Source organism: Ursus arctos, unplaced genomic scaffold (genome assembly GCF_023065955.2).
Source record: "Ursus arctos isolate Adak ecotype North America unplaced genomic scaffold, UrsArc2.0 scaffold_15, whole genome shotgun sequence".
Taxonomy (NCBI): Eukaryota; Metazoa; Chordata; class Mammalia; order Carnivora; family Ursidae; genus Ursus; species Ursus arctos.
This window is the reverse complement of record NW_026622819.1, coordinates 15,286,101-15,309,717: the sequence shown is the minus strand read 5'-3', so window position 1 is coordinate 15,309,717 and position 23,617 is coordinate 15,286,101. Positions and strand designations below refer to the sequence as shown.

The 23,617-nt window shown below is 34.0% G+C and overlaps 1 protein-coding gene across 2 annotated transcripts in view; it reads left to right on the top strand.

Moving 5' to 3' along the window:
- The window catches only part of CDH18 (cadherin 18), a 310,963-nt gene that overhangs the window by 210,402 nt on the left and 76,944 nt on the right, over positions 1–23,617 (top strand). For both annotated transcript variants that reach the window (XM_026506724.4, XM_057312395.1), the window contains exon 5: positions 14,376–14,563. In XM_026506724.4, the coding sequence (XP_026362509.3) occupies positions 14,376–14,563 (188 nt within the window). The remainder of the gene's footprint in view (positions 1–14,375; positions 14,564–23,617) is intronic.

Genomic DNA, 23,617 nt, shown 5'->3' with positions numbered 1-23,617 from the left:
AGCGCCATTTAATGATGTGTTTGAAACTTGCTAATGAGGTAAAATACAACTTAGAGATTTCTCATGTACATTGAAGCTAAGAAAGAAAAAAGAAAAAAAAAACCCTTTATTGATATACTACAGGTGACTTGGTACCTAAACTTCTGTAATACATCGTGTACCACCTCATATCTCAACAAGTCCCAGCTTTACATCTGGGCATTTAAATCATAATTATTTCAGTATATTTAACTTTTGCAGATAAGAGAAAATTCTACCTTGAAATAATTCCAGGCATCAAAATGCTATAGATCCTGAAGTAGACAGTTGAGAAAACAGACATTTCATTGAGGGGAAAAAATTCCCTCCATACGCTGTCTAATTTCATCCATGAAAGTAATCTAATTATAATAAAAGAAATTTAGGTGTAGAAATTATCAACATTTTGCTTTGACAAAAATTAGTTTCTAACGAGAAAAATGAGCTTAAGTTTAGACGATGAAGAGCCAAATGGTGGACATGAACACTGATTTCTGTATTTTAGAAATGGTTGGCTCAGTACATATGACTTAGCACTAGAGTGTAAATTGGCAACAGCTACTGAACTTCGGAGTCTCCTTTTTATCACAGTCACCTCTTCAGCTGCCGAGCTTTCACTGTTGCATATTTGTGTAGGTACTCTCTGTGCTCTCTGTCTCCCTGATGCTGAAAATATAGAGAACATTACGGGAGTCAGCCTCATTTTCTACTGGAGCTCTGTTGTAGAGTTCTGTGCATCCTGTGTCATACTCTAGAATAACGAGAGTTTAGGGAATTACATGTATCTGCTACTGATATAATTATGTTTTCCCCCAATAGAGTTTGTATTTCCATGTGATTGTAGTGGTACAGTGCACTTGCACAAGTGGCAAATTGGCAAGCTGAGGTTGTGGAAGTCCAGAGGGAGCATAAGACAGAATTTAGGTTTCAGAGCCTGGCATCTTAGCTTGTTAGCCCTAGAAAAGAGAGGAAGTGTACAATTACAAGAATTCATTAGGGATGACACTAGAGTTAGGTGTCTGGCATGAAACCAGGGCTTGCTCTGAAAAGGAAAATGGAAAACTCTACCTCTCAGTAAACAGAAACCACAACATAGACACTGACATTAAGAATTGACATTAAGATCTCAAACAAACTGGGGAAAGAGGAGATTAGATACAACTGACTACAGAGTACGTAAACTGGAAGATAAGTCTGAGGAAACTATCTAGAATGTATCAGAGAGACTAAAGATAAATGAACAAACAAACAAAAAAAGATTTAAAATATATAGAAAAGGAAAACAAATTTTCAATATATAATATAGGAGTTTCAGATGAAGACAGCAAAGAGAATGATGAGGCAGTATTTAAGAAACAAACAGGGACTCCTGGGGGGCTCAGTCAGTTAAGCATCTGCCTTCAGCTCAGGTCGTGATCCCAGGGTCCTGACATTGAATCTCACATCAGTCTCCTAGCTCAGTGAGGTGCCTGCTTCTTCCTCTGCCTGCCTCTCTCTCTCTCTGACAAATAAGTAAATAAAATCTTTAAAAACAAACAAGCACTAAACTAGACTAAGAGTTTTCAAGAATAAGTATAGACATTAAACCTTAGACAAATAATCATAAGAAGTTGCAAATGTGGTGGAAAAATATTATCACCTAGATGTGTTATGGTGAAGTTTAGAATTTGAAAAATAAAGGAATTTGACACTCCATGGGCTTCTCATTGACAATAATGGAGTACAGATGACAATAGAAACTTGGCCTCAAATTTGATGAGAAGATGAAAAATAACTATTACTCTAGAAAAATCAGGATGTAATAAAAACAAATGTTAAAACAAAAAAAGGGGGGTCACTGTTCAAAGAACCTCATTGGAAAGCTGCTTAAGATGTATGTTTTGTATTGCAATCATTCACACCATTCATCTCATTTGTCTTATTTCCCTAGATAATTCTGTTTGAAATAGAATTTTACTGACTTCTCATCTTGATATCTCTATTACCTTCCCTGGCATAATCAGTTATTTGCTCACAATTATCCATTCTCTCTCTGCCTTTGACATACTTTCCTGGAAGTAAAAGATATTTTCCCATTGAATTTGGGATTGGCTAGTTAATTTGCTTTGGTCAATGGCATGTGAAATATCATGGTTTGAATCACATCTGAGCAGAAACCTTAATGAGCTTGCATGCCTTGGCTCAGTTTCTTTTGTTCTTGGCCTCCACTCTGATAAGAACATAACTTAGAAAAAAGCTACTCCTTCATTCTAATGAGAAAACACTGGAACTTAATGGAGACAAGCACACCAGAGCCCAGCAGAACCTCACCAAGCCAGAGTTCTTAGATAATGTGAGAAGAAATAATGTTTGTGATTATAAATTTTTGAGACAGAATTATTAATACAACAGAAATTGACTAATAAAATTGTTATGCATTCTACATTATATCTCTCTAGAAGCAAGTTTCTGTCACCACCACCACCACCAAAACAACAAATTATGTGGAATTGTGTTTGAAGAGGAAAATAGTATGAAGTAAAGCTTATAGGATGTTGGAATATGACTGTGTTCTGCTTTCGTAAACATTTTCATGGGATAATTTGGAAGGTAAAAAATGTACCTAATGAACTTCATGGCTTTAAGAGAAGAGGTTTTAAGAAAGAATATCTGTAGTGTGAGTTGATAGCTAAAAGCTACAGTTGATAAGATACTACAAGAAAGAGATGAATACAGAAAAAAATGTATTGGTCTCTTTTCCAATAGATAGGAAAGGAAGGAGGAAGAAACCAGAAATTGTGTGACTTTCAGGGCTGAAAATGGAGTCACCAAGTAAGTTAGCTTCAGAGACTTAGGGACAGAAATCCTTGTAATGATTGCACAGAACAATAACTGAATTACCATGAGCCATTAATATTCTTTTCCTTTCAAATAGGGCCTTTATTTTTATTATTTTGTCCTTAGTTATCCCTGGTTATATGTTGAATTTGTGGTGGGCAAATAATTTGTCCTTCTAATTCAGTTGTCTCTGGATCAAACTCTGATATGATTATATCACATGATTTTGAAATTCAAGTCTGGTTTTATAGTTTAAAGAGATTGGAGGGGAGGAGTGGGGATCAGGGAGCAGATAAATGGATTTCATCTGTAAGAGGCACACAGATATTTGTGACTGGAGGATGGACCATGAACAGATCGTATTGTTTGTTCATAATTGTTAGTTCCTTTCCCTCTTTCATCATGTTTTCCTGTTGGTGGAAAATATGTCCCTACTTTAACTCTGTGCTTTGCCAATGACTTTGGCCAACAGAATATGCCATGTTTGAGGAGAAGTTTTAACAGCACTTCAGTGGTTTCATTCTATGTTCATGGTCTTGCCTTCTCCCAATGATTGCTTCTTCATGTCATATTCTGGAATGAAAATTCACTTGGAATTGAGCCCATCCCAGCAGAGTGATAGTTTAATCATAGTTTTCTTCTGTTTTGTGTGTGTGTGGGGGGGGGGGGGGAGAAAGGATTATGTACTTTTTAGTTAGTGGGGGTTAGGGTGGCTTAAGTCTGTAAGGAATTTGGAAGCAAGGCTTCCAGGACCTTGAAGGGTGAGCTGCTGTTAAGATGAGGTCATTTACTACTATCTAGTAAAACATTAGTCATGAGACATTCAGATCTGTATCAGTGGGCCATATGTTTGGAGAATGATTGCTAACATATATCTTGGGGGAGTAGAAATAGAGGAAATTTCCAAAGGGATTTTGATATGTTATGGAAGACTTACAGGGTCCTGGAGGTCAGACTAATGTCAAGCTAAGGTTGCTTTTTGCCTCTAGCAAAGTATTAACATGAAGGCAGTTGAGTTCTTTGAGGAAGGTCACTGCCTGCCTCAAATATCTGTCAGTGGGCTACAGTTTTTAAGGAGATTTATTTTTTTTTTCTACATTTCTTTTGCTTCTGTTCTCCACATCATTCTCCCCTGAACAATTTTGACCCTTAAATCTTTAAGGTTGCTGAGAGTGGAAGGTCTTATCTTCTGTAACTTCTTCCTGCCGAATGAGAGGTGTAGCAATGTCCCTATCTATGGGTCAACTTTGGCCAGTTGGGGACTTACATACAGAAGTTACACGGGGCGCCTGGGTGGCTCAGTCATTAAGCGTCTACCTTCGGCTCAGGGCATGATCCCAGGGTCCTGGGATAGAGCCCTGCATCAGGCTCCCTGCTCCCCTGGGAGCCTGCTTCTTCCTCTCCCACTCCCCCTGCTTATGTTCCCTCTCTCACTGGCTGTCTCTCTCTCTGTCAAGTAAATAATTAAAATCTTAAAAAAAAAAAAAAAGAAGAAGTTACAAAAGGCAGAGGCAGCTAAATCCAAGGCAGACTACATGTATGCATCTCCCTCTGTAGAAAGGATCATCTGTCAGCTTGAAGTCATGACATTGAGGGAATCACAGTACCAGGTAAAAAGACATGAGAGAAAAATATATATATAATTAGAATAACAAAAAGAGGGGCTCCTGGGTGGCTCAGTAGGTTGTTTCTGCCTTCAGCTCAGGTCATGATCCTGGGGTCTGGCATCTGGGAATCCAGCTCCGTATTGGGCCTCCCTGCTCACTGGAGTCTGCTTCTCCCTCTCCCTCTACTGCCACCTCTGGTGTTCACTCTCATGTTCTCTGTCTCTCTCATTTTCGCTCTCCCCGCTCTCTCTCAAATAAATAAATGAAATCTTAAAAAAAAAAAAACAAAAAAAAAAAAACCAAAAAGAAAAGAAACCCAAATAAGAGTCCTTTGATAGCTGACAAAAACCCTCCTCAAGTTAAGGAGTTTAATCATTAAAGGAAAGAAAGGGGTGATTTAAAGTGCCAATTTGAGTATTCATGTCTTTTAGTAACATTTTTGTGGTATCTGGAGTATATATAAACGCTCTGTTTCAATAAAGCATAGGTTCCTCCTTGAGCTGCAGTCAGGATATCAAGGCACCATTCAGTTTTAGAGGGCCACCTTTTGAATTTGTGCATGTCAAGCTTAGTTAAAGATGGCCAGTGTATGCTTAGCTAAAGCCTCTATTTGCAATTTTACATTAATAGAAGTGGCTCCTGGGACAAAAAATGGCTAAGGGATAAAACCATCAAGAAGCCCTCTTCGTTTGATGTCTAGCCTTAACAATGTCCTAATTGTGAGGATTCACTGGCAAGTAGGAGAAGACTTGTCTGGGAATATGGGCATCCCCAAGTGCAACATCCAATCCAATCATGAGGAAAGTGGGGTCATCCATTATTCTCATGAGTCCATAGTTAACCCCATGAAGTGGGGTATACTTTTAAGGAGCAATTTTGTATGACCAACAAAATTGGTCAAAGTGATAGCTGAGTTATACAATTGTTGGGGAATCCATCCCATTTTCCAGCTGTTCAAGTAATCGTATGCCCATGGGGTCCTGTTAAACCCCCCAGAATAATAAGGATGAAGATTGTCTATACATGAGCTGTTGCGGCAATTTCTCTGAAGTTTACCTCGTGTTATCTAGCTTAGCAAACAACATCCAAAGACAATTAGAACTAGAAGTTAAGATTCACAAAGGTGTGTTGAGACATAATCTTTCTCTCTATAATTACCTTCACTTCCAGAGATAGCTAAATCAAGACTAATTCTTTACAAAACAAGTCCAATTTTAAGAAACTTGGCCTAATTATTTACATAAGCTCAGCAAGAATAGTGATTCACCATACAGATCTTTTAAAATCTGCTTTGCTGGAACTTTTTATAAGGATTCTCGATTGAACTTTTAGTAGTCTCTCTAGGCCAGAAGCCAAGCCAAACACTTACCATCAGATATACCTTCAGTTGCTGTAGATTTGGGTGAATTCCTCTTATCAAGGTCCCCAAATATCCTGAGGTTCCTGCACCTGTCAAAAAGCAACATTCTTTCCTCAACTGGCAAGGCTGCTGGGAACTCTGTAAGCAAGGTGTCAAACCAACATTTCCAAGGGGTTTTATGGCTCCATAAAATCAACATTAGTTCGTTAAAGTTATCTGGTCACATTTCAGTCTTTGAATGTCTCCCTCAAATAGGACATTCCAGTCAAAGCGTTGGTAAGACAACCAAAGTTTCCAACTGGTGTCCTGTTACAAGGAGAAGAAATCCTTATTGAACTTATGCAAATGACTATGACTGCCATAAAAGAAAAAATACTCCCTGAGACTTTGAATTTCAGAGGGTTCAAGTAGAGAGAAAGGTTAAATGCTTCAATTTGTTCACAAGTGAATACTTTACCACATTTCTGTAAGACATAGATATCTAGAAGAGCTAACGTTAGAGAACCAACAAGAGTCATAAAACCTATAATCACCTTCCTGAATTCATTTAGTTCCACGTAACCAATATTATTCACTTTGAATGCAGGTTCTGGAAATTCTTACCCAGTTTAGTTTTAGGATTTTAAAGATATCAAATACAAGTATTTGTTAAAAGTCCTTTTCATGAATCTAGGTGCCTGGGTGGCTTAGTCAGTTAAGCTTCTGACTCTTGATTTCGGCTCAGGTCATGACCTCACAGTCTTGAGATCAAACCCTCTCTGCTTCTGTCACTCTCCCTGTTCATATACACTCTCTCTCTAAAATAAAATTTTAAAAAAATCTTAAAACAAACAAAGAAAGTCCTGTTCATGTATCTCCTTGAAGATAAAACACATTTCACAAGAGTTTCAGAATAGTAACTATAAATGACAAAGGACTTATAAATGGACATGGTTAAAAATTTGATATGAGAGTTCATTATAATGCATTTGACAAGGAAATTCAGTTACATAACACTTCAATAATCAGAATTCAAGTGATGACCTTATACCAGAATATAACATACCGAATAAACAAGCCTAATTAGTCAGAGACTTCATTTACAATTCAAATCTTGAGGAAGTCTGTTAAAAACCTTAGAAAATTTTTAAAGCACATGTCTAAATAGGATTTTGTATCATCAAAGACATGATAGACAAGACATAGAGACTAGTTTTCCTGCAGATAAAGAAAAGAGAAAACAACTTTGTAAACAAAGATTTTTTTCTCTTTATCTGCTCATAGTTTTCATATAATGCAAGGTAGAATGAAATATTTGCTGTTGTTAGCTACTGAGATATTTTGGTGATTAATCAACACATAAACAGCTAATAAACATGCTATATCTGTTATTTTTAGAATTATCACTCTGTCATCTAGTATATATTTTTTATCATGTATCTTGCTAATTTTCTCTCTCCCTCACACTTGGTAAGGATGAGGACTTTTGTCTGTTTGGTTTACTGTATTTCCAATACCTGAAATTACGCCAGCATGAGGTAAGTGACATTTACTGAACAAGTTGACAAACCTAGGCTGACCCCAAATTTCATATGGGTGAGTACAAATTCATAAATAATGATGAACTTCTAAAGAAAAAAATTGGAATGGGGCAGAAAAAAACAGATTATCAACATCCATTTGGTTTGACCAACAGATACAGTGGATTTCACAGAGTACTTAGGAAGCACACCCATGTGTACCCTGGGACCTGGTATATTTCCACAATATATTAGAAAATGGAAGGCACTGGTACCATTGGCCATCAATGTGAAAGTAGATAAATTGACATCCTGAAGTTGTACGAATTAATTAAAGACTTACGTGCTGCTTATGCTTTAAAAGAAAACGCAAGATTATTTCATGGCATTAGAAGAGGAAAAGATTCAAAAAACAAATACATTAAACATAAAATAATATTACTACATAAACATTATTTTAAACAAAAGATATAAATTTTGGGAAATGACAAGTTTTCTGGTGTTTTAAAAACATAAGAGTTATAGGGCTGCCTGGGTGGCTTAGTCAGTTAAGCGTTCAACTCTCTGTTTTGGCTCAGGTCATGAGATCAGACCTGCTTTTGGCTCTGTGCTCAGTGAGGGAGTCTCCTTGAGATTCTTTGCCTCTGCCTCCCTTCCCCCCCCCACTTGTGTGCTCTCTCTCGCTCTCTCTCTCTCTGAAATAATTAAATAAAATCTTAAAAAATTAATAGTTATAATAATTATGCATATAATTTATGAGATTTTGTATCAAAATCAGAAAAGTTAGTAACTTATGAAATTATTGCAATAAAAGAAAAGATCATCTTTACAGAAATCTAGGGACAAACCAACTGTAATCACCCAACTTTCTTTTTAGAACTAGTTACCATTTTTAATAGAACAGAAAAAGAAAGAACTTCAATACAATTGAAATAATTAAAAACAAAAATAGACTCCATGGTAATGTGTAAAAGGAGATACAAGAAATACATTAGGAGTTCTAGAAAACTGAAAATGCTTAATTAAGATCAGTCTTGGAAGCAATAAATATCAAAAGAAACAATAATATTAAAAACTCATATAAAAATAACAAAAGTAGGGAAAAAGAAAAATCTCTATATAATAAACAAGGACATGCGGGAGAGGACAGGGAGGGAAACTATGAAATGTAAGTATCATTTCAAAACTAACAAAAAAATGTTTTGAAAGAAAACGTTTATGACTGAAAAAGAAGATTCAGGACTTAGATTAAGACATCTCAGCATGTTTTAATATTAAAACACCATCCAGAATTAAAGATGTCTTGGTGATATTTATTATAAAGACCAAAATTAAGTTAAGAGTGAAAGAAAAGAGCTCTCCTAATAGCATTAAGTCAGGGACTAACTTCAGTTTTCTCTTCTGCGGAACCATATCCCCATCTCTTCACAGTATAGAATGGTGTGAATGTGGATACATTGGTTGGTTTAGGGGACATTTTTATATCACACAATTTTATATCAAGTCATTAACTACTTCAGTCCTCAACAAAACAAAAATATGTTTTACCAGGAAGGATTTTGTTTTTTTCAGAGATTCTTTACTGCTACACAATTCAGATAGAATATCCTTCCTACCTGATGACTGTTAAAACAATGTAGGCTTTTATAAAAAGCAGAGCTACATGTAAAGGAATATAATGACTGCTTTACTAACTAAAGAATTTGGAAAATAAATTCCTTTATTTTATTTTTATTATTTTTTAAATTCCTGTATTTTAATAACAAATATTGAATGACTTGGTTTTTTTATACATAATCCATTTTATAACAGGTACTGTTTAAATCAACCCCTTCATTGTATCAGCTACATCTATGATTATATCTGACATGAAAATTTTAAATCTATAAGTACATTATAATTATGTTATATATATATATATATATATAAAATCTATCTACCTATCTATATGACAAATTTTCTTTCACAAATGCTCTAAGAAAAAGGAGGGAATTGGGAAAAACTCTCCCCTTAATTTCAGTAGAGAAAATTAAAAATTAAGTATCTTGGTTTAAATTGTGTATGTTTCCTTACATATCCAATTATATAATTTATTTCTGAGACTTGAATACATGACCTCTCTCTCTCTCTTTCTGTCTCTCACTAATATATATATGGAGTGGAGATATGCCTTCATACAACACGTGTTTATATACATAGTCCCACACTGTGTGTGAGCATATATGTGTATAAGCTCATACGCCTGTATGAAAGTGCAGTGAGGCTTTTAATCCTTTTTCATCCTCTTGGAAATGTATGATGTTACATAGTATATAACCTTTTCGTGAACTTAAGCAGAGTACTCTGAGGGATATTTGGCAACTGTAGAAGTGCTGATTAGGCTGTACTATAAATTATCCAAGATGGGTATTTCTTTTTTCCCAGAGGGAGTAATTACAGAGTAAAAATAATATGAAAGGCAAAAGATCATTCACCATGTATTCCAAGGTTCTAGGAGTTATGACCTTTGTTAATCTTATTTAGATAAAAGTCCATTTTTTTCCTAAATAGTAAACTGACTCCTTCTATGCAATTGAGCCATATCATGGATAGAAATGGCAAAGCTTCAGGCTGTTAGGCAAAGATTTACATTTTGAATCATACCCTTTAAAGTTTCTCCCAAGTGTTCTTCAAGCCTATAAAGAATGCCAATTCTCATAAATAACAGGTAAATGAACGTTCAGATGTAATTATTATTATTCAAAGATTGTAATATCTATTTATGGACTGTTGGCTCTCAGCTTTCAGAATTCTTAAAGGTAACACTATATGTTATATGTCTTTATGAGTGGTATTTGCATTTTTGTTAGAATTAGTATTTAGAGTAAGGTTTGTCTGATATCTTTTCTTGTTTTAGGATAATTCAATATATTTCCTCCCATGGTTAATCAAACTACACTAAAAATGTGACCCATAAAGGTATTTATTGGATTAAATTTGCAAAGGTGCATGTGAATATTGTATTTATGTTAAACACAAATATTAATAAAACACTTAAGCATCAATCATATACTAGGCTCTTTAGAAGGACCCCGGTCCCAAAGATCTTGGTTTCTTTGAAAATAAATTCCTGGGGTGCCTGGGTGGCACAGCGGTTAAGCGTCTGCCTTCGGCTCAGGGCGTGATCCCGGCGTTATGGGATCGAGCCCCACATCAGGCTCTTCCGCTACGAGCCTGCTTCTTCCTCTCCCGCTCCCCCTGCTTGTGTTCCCTCTCTCGCTGGCTGTCCCTCTCTGTCAAATAAAAAAAAAAAAATCTTAATAAAAAAAAAAAGAAAAGAAATTCCTAGTAAGTCTATTTTTGATATTCTTTGGGATCCTTATTATCAGAGACATCCAAAGGTCATTAACTTAATCTCCATTTTTCATAATATGTATTATAAATAATATATATAATTTATATGCTATATAATATATTTACATATATTATTTTATATGATATATAATGTATTTATATATATTATATATTTATTATAAATTATATGTTATTTACATGAATATATTATATAATATTCTTACATATTATAATACATATGATATATAATATTATTATATCATACAATATGACATATATTTCTAATTTCCTCTTCTATTGATCCTATAATTTTCTCATTAGAATATCACCTTTTACACTCCCACACACACAGACACACACACTCAGAGGTTTTATTTTCCAAATTGCTGGTATTTCTTATCTTATTAGAGAGGCCCTTTATTCATTCTCTTTATTGATTCATCTATTGATGGAGACTTGAATTGTTCCCATATCTCAGCCATTGTGAATCATGGTAGAGTGAACATGGTAATAAAGACATTTCTTTGAGATTCTAATTTCAATTCTTTGGAATATGTACCCAGAAGTGGAATTTCTGGATCATATAGTAGTTCTAGTTTTTAATTTTTTGAGGAAACTCCATACTGTTTTCCATAGCTGCTGCGCCATTTTACTTTCCCACCAACAGTGTACAAGGGTTGCAATACCTCCATAAAGCTACCAACACTTTTTGTCTTTTATTTTGATAATAGTCATTCTGTCAGGGTGAAGTGACCTCTAAATGTAGTTTTGATTTTCATTTCCCTGATAATTAAAAATGTTGAACATCTTTTTATATAATAGTTAGCTATTTGTTATGTCTTCTTTGCAGAAATGTGTGCTTAAATCCTTGCCATTTTTGTAATTGGCTTATTCTTTTATCTTGACTTGAAGTTCTTTATATGTTTTGGATAGGAACCCCTTATCACATAAATGGTTTACACTATTTTCTCCCATTCTGTAGGTTGCTTTTTCATTCTGTTGATTGTCTCCTACACCGTGCAGTAGTTTTTAGTTTGGTGTAGCCCTACCGATCCATTTTTGTTTTTTTGTTTTGTTTTGTTTTGTTTTAAAAGATTTTATTTATTTATTTGACAGAGAGAGAGACAGCCATATATATATATATATTTGGTATATATTTCCTTAAAGAGCCATACCATATTTATTTGCCTGGAGCTTATAGCATTTTTTTAGGTACCCGGCTATATATTCAGTCCTTAGAAATTATAAAAAATATCCTAAACCTCTTTTGATTTTTAAATAAATCTTATCTATCATTTATTTCCTAGTTATTAGGAGACATTTTGAATATAGTTTACAATTTTTCTCCACTATATAGAAAGTGTATAAATGTTAAAAAATTAATCTTAATATATTCTAATTTGTCTAATGGGGCATAGTGAATGGGGAAGAGTTACTATACTTGCAATTCTTAGAATGTATCAACAAGTATCAGCTCTTTCCCCAAACATGATCATCTTCCAGGCATATGCTTCCTCTTATAAAATGTGACTTAAATGTTTTCTGGGACGTGAGTCTTTTATGACAAACTTACACAGTTTTTTGCATCGTCTTTGTAAAAACAACCTGCTTTGTAACACTACCACCATAATAATTCTGTGATTTGCTTATTTATCTCTGTGTACTAAGACTTCTTTTGTTTGCAAGTATATCACCCCAGTTTTAACTAGCTGAGAGTCCTTTGGGAGGCTTACAGAATTGTGGAAAGTTAAGCTGCAACTTAGAGACCTCAGCACCGGGAATTTGACACCCTAGCCTTTCTACCTCAGGGGAAAAAATAGGAGATATGTTCTAATTTATTTTTTCTCTATTCTTTTTTAACATAACAGTGTCCTATTTTAAACGTAACTGCCTAGGAACATTATGATATTCACAAAGATTCTGAAAATTATGGCTTCTTTCTGATACTGAATTTGTGCCCTGAGATTAGATACTTTGACATGAATTTTGGAGACATGACTATTGTCAGAAGTCCCTTCCAACATTTCATAGCTTTGCCACCAAAGAGAGACTAAAGCTCTTTCCTAGTTCCATTACCAACATTTTGGGGGATACAATCTCTTTGGATCATAGTGAGTCAACTGCCTACACTTTCATAAATCAACTCCAAGCAGAAAGGTGGGGTCCTTTAAAAACGGTCTCATGCTTTCACAGGTTAATGAAATATATCAAGAGGGGTAGAGTGTTTAGAATATGACAAATCTTGATAAAAGCACGTGATTAAGGTTAGGGGATCATGTGTTTCACAGAAGAGGGTAGTCTACCAAGGAAATGTTAAGTTGGTGAGGATTGTTGAACTAAAAAAATAATGTCAGGTAACATCTCAAATGTTTAAAGACAAGAACTGGGAAAAATCTTTGTTGAATAATGAATAAACACAGATACATAAGTCAATCCCTGGTATCCACATGTAGCACTTAAAAACACACAATTATATTCTTTAGAAGTAAATTAGAGTACCCCATACATTTACCAGATGTATTAACTTAAAAAATATTATCACACCATAACTAACAAAATATTGTCTTAGGGAAATTATTTTCATACAGGCTCCCCATTCACTTATCTGTATAGTCTAATTGTATCCATGCATAATGTTAAATCACATTCATTTAGTCTGGGTTGAAACTCTCATACAGTTACATTTTAATTCAAGGTTCCTGTTATATACATTGTTATTTGAGATTTGCCATAACAAATAAGTTGTCTTAATAGATATGTTTCTAACTTGCCAATAAAAGAGTTGGTAATAACATGGCCATTTATGCTTCTTAATACCTATTTCATAAGTTTCTATAAGGAAAGTTCTATGATCTCTCTCTGAAGGAATTTAGTATCAGGACAAACTTTGAAATTTTTTAAATTGTTCAATGTAAACATTTAGTATCAGGACATACTGAAAAATGTATTTTTGCATATCAGATTGTGAGAGTTATATAATCAATAGTGTTTAATGTATATAGTGTAAAAATTAATTCAGTCACAAATACTACATCATCCTATGTAGTTATATTTATTTTTCTCACTCTTTAACTTAGTCATTATTTTTATTAATTTTAGCAATTTTATTTACAACTTGATTATAAAACCACTTCAAATTTTTTCCAGAAGCTGACCTGGAACACATGGCAATTAAATGCATAAATAAATTTCCTATCTCTCTTTGTCATGGCTTATATGTTTCACTAAACTTAAGTTTATTGATCAGAATAATAATCATATTTACAGATACTCTATATTCTTTTCTTTGTTTTCACTTTGAATTTCAAGTTTTGAATTTCAGGTTTTCAAACTCTTATATTTTAATTTCACATGCTGTATGGAAAGAGAAATGCATTGGGGATTACACTAATACTTGACTAATTTAGTTTTTGCTCAACGTAAGAATGCAAATTTGATCTCCCTTATCTTTTTTTCTGTTGCCTAGGGATGTAGAGCTAATAAAATATTTTATATTAAGGTATTTACAAATTATTTTATGTAGGCTATTTTACATATATTTTGAAGTTTATGTAAATCTAGTATTTTACTACTAAATAATTTACTAATATTTAAAATCTGGAAACATATCCGTTTTATATATTACTTAATACAATGTTTGTTTGAATGTGTGGTCTTACCAATTTCATGCCTTTTTCTCATAAAACTATTTTTTGTGAACTGTATTACCATCAAATGATTTTAATATGAAATATTTTTCAGAGCACTATCAACTGTATGTTCCTGAGTCAGCTCAAGTTGGTTCAGCTGTTGGGAAAATCAAAGCAAATGATGCAGACACTGGTTCAAATGCTGACATGACATACTCTATCATTAACGGTGATGGTATTGGGATATTCTCCATCTCCACTGACAAAGAGACCAGAGAAGGGATCCTTTCTTTAAAGAAGGTAAAAAGAACATATTTTCTCTGATTTAGGCAATTCACCCATTTTTCCATGAACGATCCAGGTTGGTGTCAATAATCCATACTGTCAGATCATTAAAATGATAAATATTTCCTCTTTAAGATGTAATTACATTTTAATTATGGCTATGTCTGCATCTTTGGAACCACTCTTAGAAAATACAATTTTTTTTATGGTGAGAAGAGCTAATGTAGAATATACTGTGAATATGCCTGCCATCTTTGTTTTCAGGTAACAAATCATGTTTATCATGATTGCCAGTTCTATTAATGCCATTACTCTATGTTGTACTAATCTAAGTAACATTAAGAGACTTTTCTAACCAATATAAAAATCTCCATCATGTTAGCTAACACTCACTGAGAGACAGGGTTTTGTTTGATTGTTATGGATTCATCAAGACAGCTTTCGTGAAACCATTAACCTCCTCCTGACTCTTTTTTTATAGCTAATAATTTGTCAGTGGACTAAATCTATCTATCGGTTTTTTAAAATTTATTTTAGAGTACAATATGTTTATGTCTTTGTAAAAATGAAGTAGAACACAGAAAATGAGCAAAGAAGGATTTAAATATAACTCCTAATACAGTGTGTCTTAAATGTTGAATGATTTCAGCTTGGAAATCTAGTAACATTCAGATCTCTGGTCTTTACCTTCATATATTTTTATTCGGAAAGACTGAAGTGGGGCTGAGTAATTGGTCTTTTTAAAAAATACTCTTGATAATTCTACTGTAGAATATATTCAAAGCACAGGCTGAAAAATTTTATCCTGATATGCTACTATAGATACTGAAGTGAATTTATCATCTATCATCTATCTATCATCTATCTATCATCTATCTATCTATCTATCTATCTATCTATCTATCTATCTATCTATCATCTATCTATCATCTATCTATCTATCATCTATCTATCATCTATCTATCTATCTATCTATCTATCTATCATCTATCTATCTATCATCTATCTATCATCTATCTATCATCTATCTATCTATCTATCTATCATCTATCTATCATCTATCTATCTATCTATATCATCTATCTATCATCTATCTATATATATATATCATCTATCTATCTATCATCTACTATATCATCTATCTATCTACATAATTATTTGTGTATTTTGTATATATTTTTCTATTTGAACTATATAACATTTTATTAATTCTTCTAATAAATATCATTTTATATTGATTAAAATTGAGGATTAACTAGTTTTTTGGATGCTACAAAAGGGATCTGCAAAGTAGATTTTAGAGTTTTTAAATACTTACAGAACAGTAGTCATCACTAGTCTCTGTAAAAGATTGATGTCTTCACCTAAAATACTTTATCATTTTAATCTTTCTTTCCTGTAATGAGAAATGTTGTAAAACAAATAAATGAGAGGGGCACCTGGGTGGCTTAGTAAGTTAAGCATCTGACTTCAGCTCAGGTCATCTCAGGGTCCTGGAATTGAGCCCCACTTGGGCCCCCAGCTCAGTGGGGAGTCTGCTTGTCCCTTTCCCTTCGCCCTTCCCACTGCTCATGCACTCTCTCTCTCAAACAAATAAATATAATCTCTCAAAAAAAAAAAACTTTAAAAAACAAAACAAATAAATGAGAACATGATAAAACGAGGATTTTAATTGTAAATTGAAAGACTGCATGTGTTTTCCTATGCAGATGAGTAAAAGGTCAATAGAGACAAGAAACTGAGCATACCAAAGAGAGGATAATTGATTTAAAAAGATGAACTGGGGTAAAGTTGACCCTATATAGGGTCTTGATCATGGGTAGAAAGAAACAACCCATGATGATATGCCTCCTTCCTTGAGAAAATCAAATAGGAGTGCAATGTAAATGCTTGTGGATAAGTTTGCAATGATCCAGCTGGTGTGGGAAAGGTGGTGGAGGGGAGCAGTTCTTGCCTATAGAGCACTATGGTCTTTATAAAGTAGGAAGTTACAACATATTTGCAAAAGTGAGGGTGGTGGATGGTTTGACTACATAAAGGATCTGAAATACAAGTATATATCATGGGATTAAGAACAATGGGGATTTTACCATCCTACGTGGTCTCAATTAATTTGATGGTGTTTGTGAAAACAAAGGCAAAATGGTTTGTGTGCTCATACGTGCACATATATTTAAATAACACACAATAGTTATTTTCAAGATGAGAATTCTTTCAATTTTGTAAATGGTAGTGAGAGTATACTCAAAATAATCTCCACAATTAATGAATTCAACATTTCTTCCACTGTTTTTCCATGAATTTATTTTTTAATGTAGTCTCCACTTCTTCCAAGATGCATTCATGTTTGCATTCATCTAATTTTTCAGTCCTTCAGACTAAGATTGTTAATCTGAATGATTTTCATTGCTATATATTGTATGTTGTAAATAATTGCAATTTAAAAAATAAACTATGTAACTCAGTGGATTTGAATACTTAAGAGGTACTCATTCAGGGGCACCTGGGTGGCTTAGTGGGTTAAGCATCTGCCTTTGGCTCAGGCCATGATCCCAGGGTCCTAGGATTGAGCTCCACATCGGGTTCCCTGCACAGTGAAGAGCTTACTTGGCCCTCACCCTCTGCCCTCCCCACCCTTGCTCGATATCTCTCTCTCTCTCTCTCTCTCTCTCTCTCTCTCTCGCTGTCATTCTCACTCTATCTCAAATAAATAAAATCTTTAAAAAAAGAGAGAGAGAGATACTCATTCAGGTGGCAGGAAATGAATCAAACAGTCCTTTAAAATCTGTCTCTTATTTAATCCTCTAAGGCAGCTCACCTTAGCCAGCAAGGCAGAACTGCTAATCTTCCAAAGATCAAAATCAGCACTGCTTTCTAAACCGGCTTGCAGAGTATCTGCCCATTCCCGTCCATATCATTCCTTTATCAGAAAATTGCCAAGTTGAATTCACTGGTCCATGGTCTGGTACATCGTAAATACACATTGATAACTTTCATTCATTGTTTAATGGAGCCTGACTGGGTGGAAAGGGGGGAAATAAAGGATGAATGCAAGTTGATGCACACTTTCCTCCAGCTGAGACCTCTGGAGCTAAGGATGCAGGCTTCTCGGCAGCCTTTCTCAGATTCTCTTCCTGTGGCCTCCATATCAATTTGCACTCTTTATAGTACTTGTTCCTTTTTTTTTTTAATTCAAGAATCCAACCCTATTGACTCTCCTGACTTTCAGCAAATACCATCTGTACTATTATTTTCTTTCTTCAGATGTATTTAAATACATAGACAGTGTCTATTGTCTTAAGCCAAAACACCCAAACTTGGTCTTCAAGTCAATGAAGAGTTGTGGAAAATATGATCTTTACTGTCAAAAGAAATACAAATTTTGGTCCTGCCATTGAAAGATCTGTGGCATTATTTCCAGTCTTTGAATCTGCTGTTTTCTTATTTAAGCACTTTACAAAGTGATTACTAAAAAATGGATAGAATACGGTGAAAGCTGTGATCTAAATTGTGTCTGCCAAAAAAATTACAATAATACCTCAATTTCTACTTTTCTCCTTGTCTTCCTTTTTCCCTCTATTTGTACCAGGTTTTAATTACACTTTTCGGACCACTCCATGTAGTTATTATTGTACCCTCCTTTATTTAATGTTATCCAATTCACCTATAAACACAAAAAATAAAATATTCTGTATATAATATATCACATATGCATGTTTTCACTTATGTTTTTTGGTAATCTACTTCTCTTTCCTTCTTCTCTAAAAAAAAAGATTTTTTCAAAGTTCAAGTTTAATATTATCTTTGTAGTTCAACATATCCAGGTATATATCAGTCACAAATATCCTTCTCTAGGTTATCTTTTCTGCCTTACATATCAGAATAGGCATTTCACTAACTTCTCACTATAGGAAACATAGCAATTCTAGATCCCTCTTAAATCTGCTAGATATGATAGAGTAGGAAGACCCTGTTCTAATTAATTCACTGTGGATACACTGATAATTTCCATGGATATGTATCTACATATTCTGTAAGTATATCTCTGTCACCAATAGTTGCTAAATATTTTTGCAACTGAAAACTTTGTATTTTTTTAAGCTTCATACTGTTCAGTGTGTTAAAAGATTTCTATCATTTCATTTAACAAATGATTTAAAATGGATCATAGACTAAACATAAAAAGTTATAGAAGTATTTTTGTAAAGTTTAAGTTAATCTTAAGAGAAAAAAATATGAAATATGTTCAATTATAACCATACTAGATCTATTTCAAATAACCACATTTTTGGTTGTTTAGTGGATAATTTTTATTGAATTTTTCTTTGGTATACCTTTGCATTGACTGGTAGAATAAGAATCAGATTGTTCTGGCCATTGGATTGTAAAGTTTTGGGGCTCTGAGCTACAAAGTGCAATGAAAAGACATCCCAATCTATTGCAAATGCCCACGAAGACAAACACATGAGCACACTTTGTTTTTAAAAAGAAATGGGTTTCTGGGGCACCTGGGTGGTGCAGTTGGTTAAGCACTTGACTTGGTTTTGGCTCAGATCATGATCTCAGGGTCCTGGAATTGATCCTCAAGTTGGAACTCCATACTTGTCTTAGAGTCTACTTAAGACTTTCTCTCCCTCTGTCCCTCCCCCCCACTCCCAGCCTCTCTAAAATAAAGAAAAAAAATCTTAAAAAAAAAAAAAAGAAAGAAAAGAAATAGGTTTCTAATTCTAATGAACTATTTACAAAAACTGAACATTCACTAGGGATTTTATTATCAAACAACTCATCCAAGCTGCTATTTTTATTCATATGAGGGTCTAACATCTGGAAAGTAGTTCTCCTGCTCAACTGGAAGCGAAACAGAGGAGTCCACATCTCAATTCAGTGAAATCTATCACTATATTTGAAATGACTTTTGACAGAGGACTGCTTTGGAGCAACTTTGTTCTTACTACTCATATATAGGCATGGCCATGAAGATATCAGTTGAAACTACTTTGGGTGTTAATTGACTGTTTTCTAGATATATATTTCTATAATAGAATTTAGTACATTAGATGGAATTTGGTAATCTGTTGAAACATCCTGATGAGTTAAGTTATTCACATCCATAGATTATTGGTAAGTTTTCATATGTGTGCGCATATAAAAATACACACACATTTGGGGTGCCTGGGTGGCACAGCAGTTAGGCGTCTGCCTTCGGCTCAGGGCGTGATCCTGGCATTGAGGGATCGAGCCCCACATCAGGCTCCTCTGCTATGAGCCTGCTTCTTCCTCTCCCACTCCCCCTGCTTGTGTTCCCTGTCTCTCTGGCTGTCTCTATCTCTGTCGAATAAATAAATAAAATCTTTAAAAAAAAATACACACACATTTATGCTTGTATAATAATATATATATAATATATAAATATACTTTTTATTATAAAATATATGTGTATTTGTTACTTGAAATAAAAAAAAGTCTCATTTATTCTTCCTGTCTTCAAATGACAGTGAGCAAACATTTAATATTTATTTTTATCAATATCCTTGGAATTATACACATTGAATGAACATTACACACTTCTGTACAAAGAAATTTATAACGAAAAGCTTATACATGTGTTTTAGTTACCACAGAATGTCTACCATCAAGGAAAGATCTCTGATAAGGACCAGAAACCATGGCATGATAAGAAAGTCTAATTGAAAAAACATTATTTAAATCCATACCATTTTCTTCATGCTTTGGCAAAATGCTGTTATTTAAAATACACTGTTTTTCAGAAAGCAAAAATTACTAACAGTACCAGTTACTCTTCCAGAATTTGGCGATTCTGTGGCATGACTGAAGTGACATTTGCATGTATTAAAATATTGCTACCAATTCTATCATTATCCTCCCATTCTTGCATTATAAAACTGGATGAGAGTGCAATATAGAAATTGGACCAAGGTGAGGTCATAAGGAGTCTCTTCTCTTATTACTAAAAAGGAAAGAAAGAGAAAAAGAAGAAAGAAAGAAAGAAAGAAAGAAAGAAAGAAAGAAAGAAAGAAAGAAAAGAAAGAAAGAAAGAAAGAAAGAAAGAAAGAAAGAAAGAAAGAAAGAAAGAAAGAAAGAAAGAGAAAGAAAGAAAGAATAATTTTAGGACCTTCTTGTACTCCAAGAAGAATTGATTCGTAAAGCAACTTGGCTGAATGCTGTTTTCAGTATCTTTCTACTTAACGTTGGTTATGTAAGTCCAGAGGAAGAATATACCAGTGCGATTTAATGAATAATAGAAATGATTAATGAGAAACAATTTAAAAAGTCCCAAATTTGTAGAGCTGGCTGGAAAATGATTGATGGGAGTGATAACTATCTACAGTAATGTGAAATGTGTTAATATTAAAGAGGGAAAAGTATTATTTTATAAGTTAGAGAGAGCAATGATATGTAAAAGTAATTACTAGGAGTAATAGGATGAAATTAAGAAACTAAAATTTAAAATGAAAATTGGAGTCAACTCATTGACAGTGAACTGCAGTAGGATATTGAGCCGTAATTAAGGAAAAGTAAGAGAAGCCCCGGTGGCTGGGGAAGTTAAAATTACACCAGAATAAGCCCTGCTAGCAGGGACAGAAGAGAGAGAGGATTTTGTGTGAAAAGCATTTCCGTTTCTTAGCTCTGTGAGTCTGTGAATTAAGGAAATTATAAAGGCACTCAGAGTTCTGGTAGCCAGAATTAATGAAATTATAATTAAAGTTATCAATTCGTTTTCAGTGTTTCAGCGGATACTTGAAAAGATGTGTAAATGTATCTTTTAATGGTGAGGACATTATATGAGATCAAATCCCATGTATACCATTTACTGGTTGTCTTTCCTGGGCAAGTTGAACTTTTCTGTACTTTGGTTTTCTCATTTGTAAATGGGAAACAATTATAAGTCATGGACGTGTTGTGATGATTAAATGACTTAGTATACGTTAATTCTTTAGGTCATGCATAGGTATCAGCTATGCATATCTTAGAAATAATACAGAATTTTTCATCCTTCAAATATAAACCATATAGTAGCACTTTTCTGTACTCTAAATATAGCTATGTTTGAGATTGAGGAAGAGCTATTAATCACCCACCATGTACGAGGAATTATGCCAGATACCTGAAATATGAAGATGAATTAGATAATATTCTTTCTCTTAGAGAAAACTGAGTGGATGTGAAACATTATTATAATACAAGATGTCAAATGCTAATGGTATAGATTTACTTAAATTGTTATGAGCTCACAGATAAGAGTGCCAATTTTTCAAAGATGAGGAAGGGTCAGGGAAAACTTTGCATGAGAAATTACTTTTAGGCATGCGTGGAGCTATATGTAGCAGATACTAAGTAAAATAAATGTGAGTCAAGGGCTTTATATTTAACTCGATTGTCCTTTAAGTGTGGAGATCACAGGCAAACAATTTTGACCATTAAGAATGAGGAAACATTACATTGAGAGGACATTATCTAACCAATATAGTTGTGGCACGAGTTACCTGAAATCTATGTCTTTCCTGAAGAAAACTTTATGGCCCATAGCTGCGGAGCGGAAATTTCTGAGCACCAACCCTGGGGTCTCATCCTACAAGTGGTTGAATTAGAATGTAAATTGAATTCCCAACCATGCTGGGGTGTCTTCTTTCCCAGGAATGCCAGGGCAATCACAGAAATTGGAACAAGTGAGGAACGGATTGTGTTCCCTAAAGCCCAGAGAAAGGTCAGCCCAGCCAAACTTCAGGCTCTGTCCCCAGAATCGAGAGAAAATAAATGTATGTTGTGTCAAGCCATCTAGTTTGTGGTAATTTATTGTGACAGTCCTCAGAAGCTAATGCATTAACACGAAAGCCTAACAGACCAATAGAAATATTAAGCAACCTCTTTTCTGAGCATCTGCAGAATCATTCTAAGCACCATTCCAGTAGCACAGAGCACATCACAGGTGCAATTATCCCAGGAATGTTTGGATGGCTTAATGTTAGAAAAATAATATCTTACACTGACATACAAAATTATCTTTTGTGTATGTCATACATTGTTGATATTAGCAATTTCATGTGGTTAATGTTCATTTTTTATAGTTGAGAGTTGTCAATACATATCCATGTTGTATTTGCTGTAATTATATATTTCTGGTATATTTAGTTACTAATTATGATTGTCATGATTGTATCCTAGTTAACATTGTTAGATAAAACACAGGACACCTTGTTAAATTCTAATTTCAGATAAATTATCGTTTCTTAACTAAGTATGTCCCATATGATAGTTGACACATACTCTATCGAAAATAATTTTAATTTACTAAATTTGGCAACACTAAGCATAGCATTTATTAAGCATGAGCTGATATGGTAGTTTGTGTTTGTAATTCACAGAGCTTGAACCACAACTGAACTTGTCCAGAGAATTAAATCCAAGGCAAAGTCTGTAAAAATGAAAAAAGAATTTTATGGTGTCCCTGAATATTTCTTCCTGAACGTTAATATCATGTTAGTAATCTCCAGTAGAATATCTTTTTCTTATGCTTATCTATTAAACACTAAACTGATAATCCAGATGTGTAGTTTTCCAAAAATAGAAAGTTGAAATAGTTCTGCAGTTTTGTTAAATGAAATAAACTATACTTAAATTATAAACCTCTATCCCCCACACCAAATATCTTGGTGAGGCAGAATTTATGGAGTAGATAATGGATGAGCAGATTATCAAAGATTTACTTCTCTGTCAGGGCTTCTTCAGATAGCTCTAAAAGGAAGAACTCTTTCCTCAGTTTTTTCTTTAGCTTGAGTGTTTCAATCACTTCAGTCCAAATGTTGTCAGCACACAGCCAGAAAGTCCTAAAAGCATGAACAGTTGACATTTTAATATAGAACTGGAAAAACAATTCTTTCTTATTCTCATGAACAGTCTCTGGCTGTACCATACACCTTATCAAGTTCATAAACAATGCCTCATGTTTACGGAATTATTCTGTATCTGTTTTTGTTTGGTTTACTTTTAAGGCAGGAAAAACATATACTTTGTGTTTTAAAAACTTTCAACCAGGGGCTCCTGGGTGGC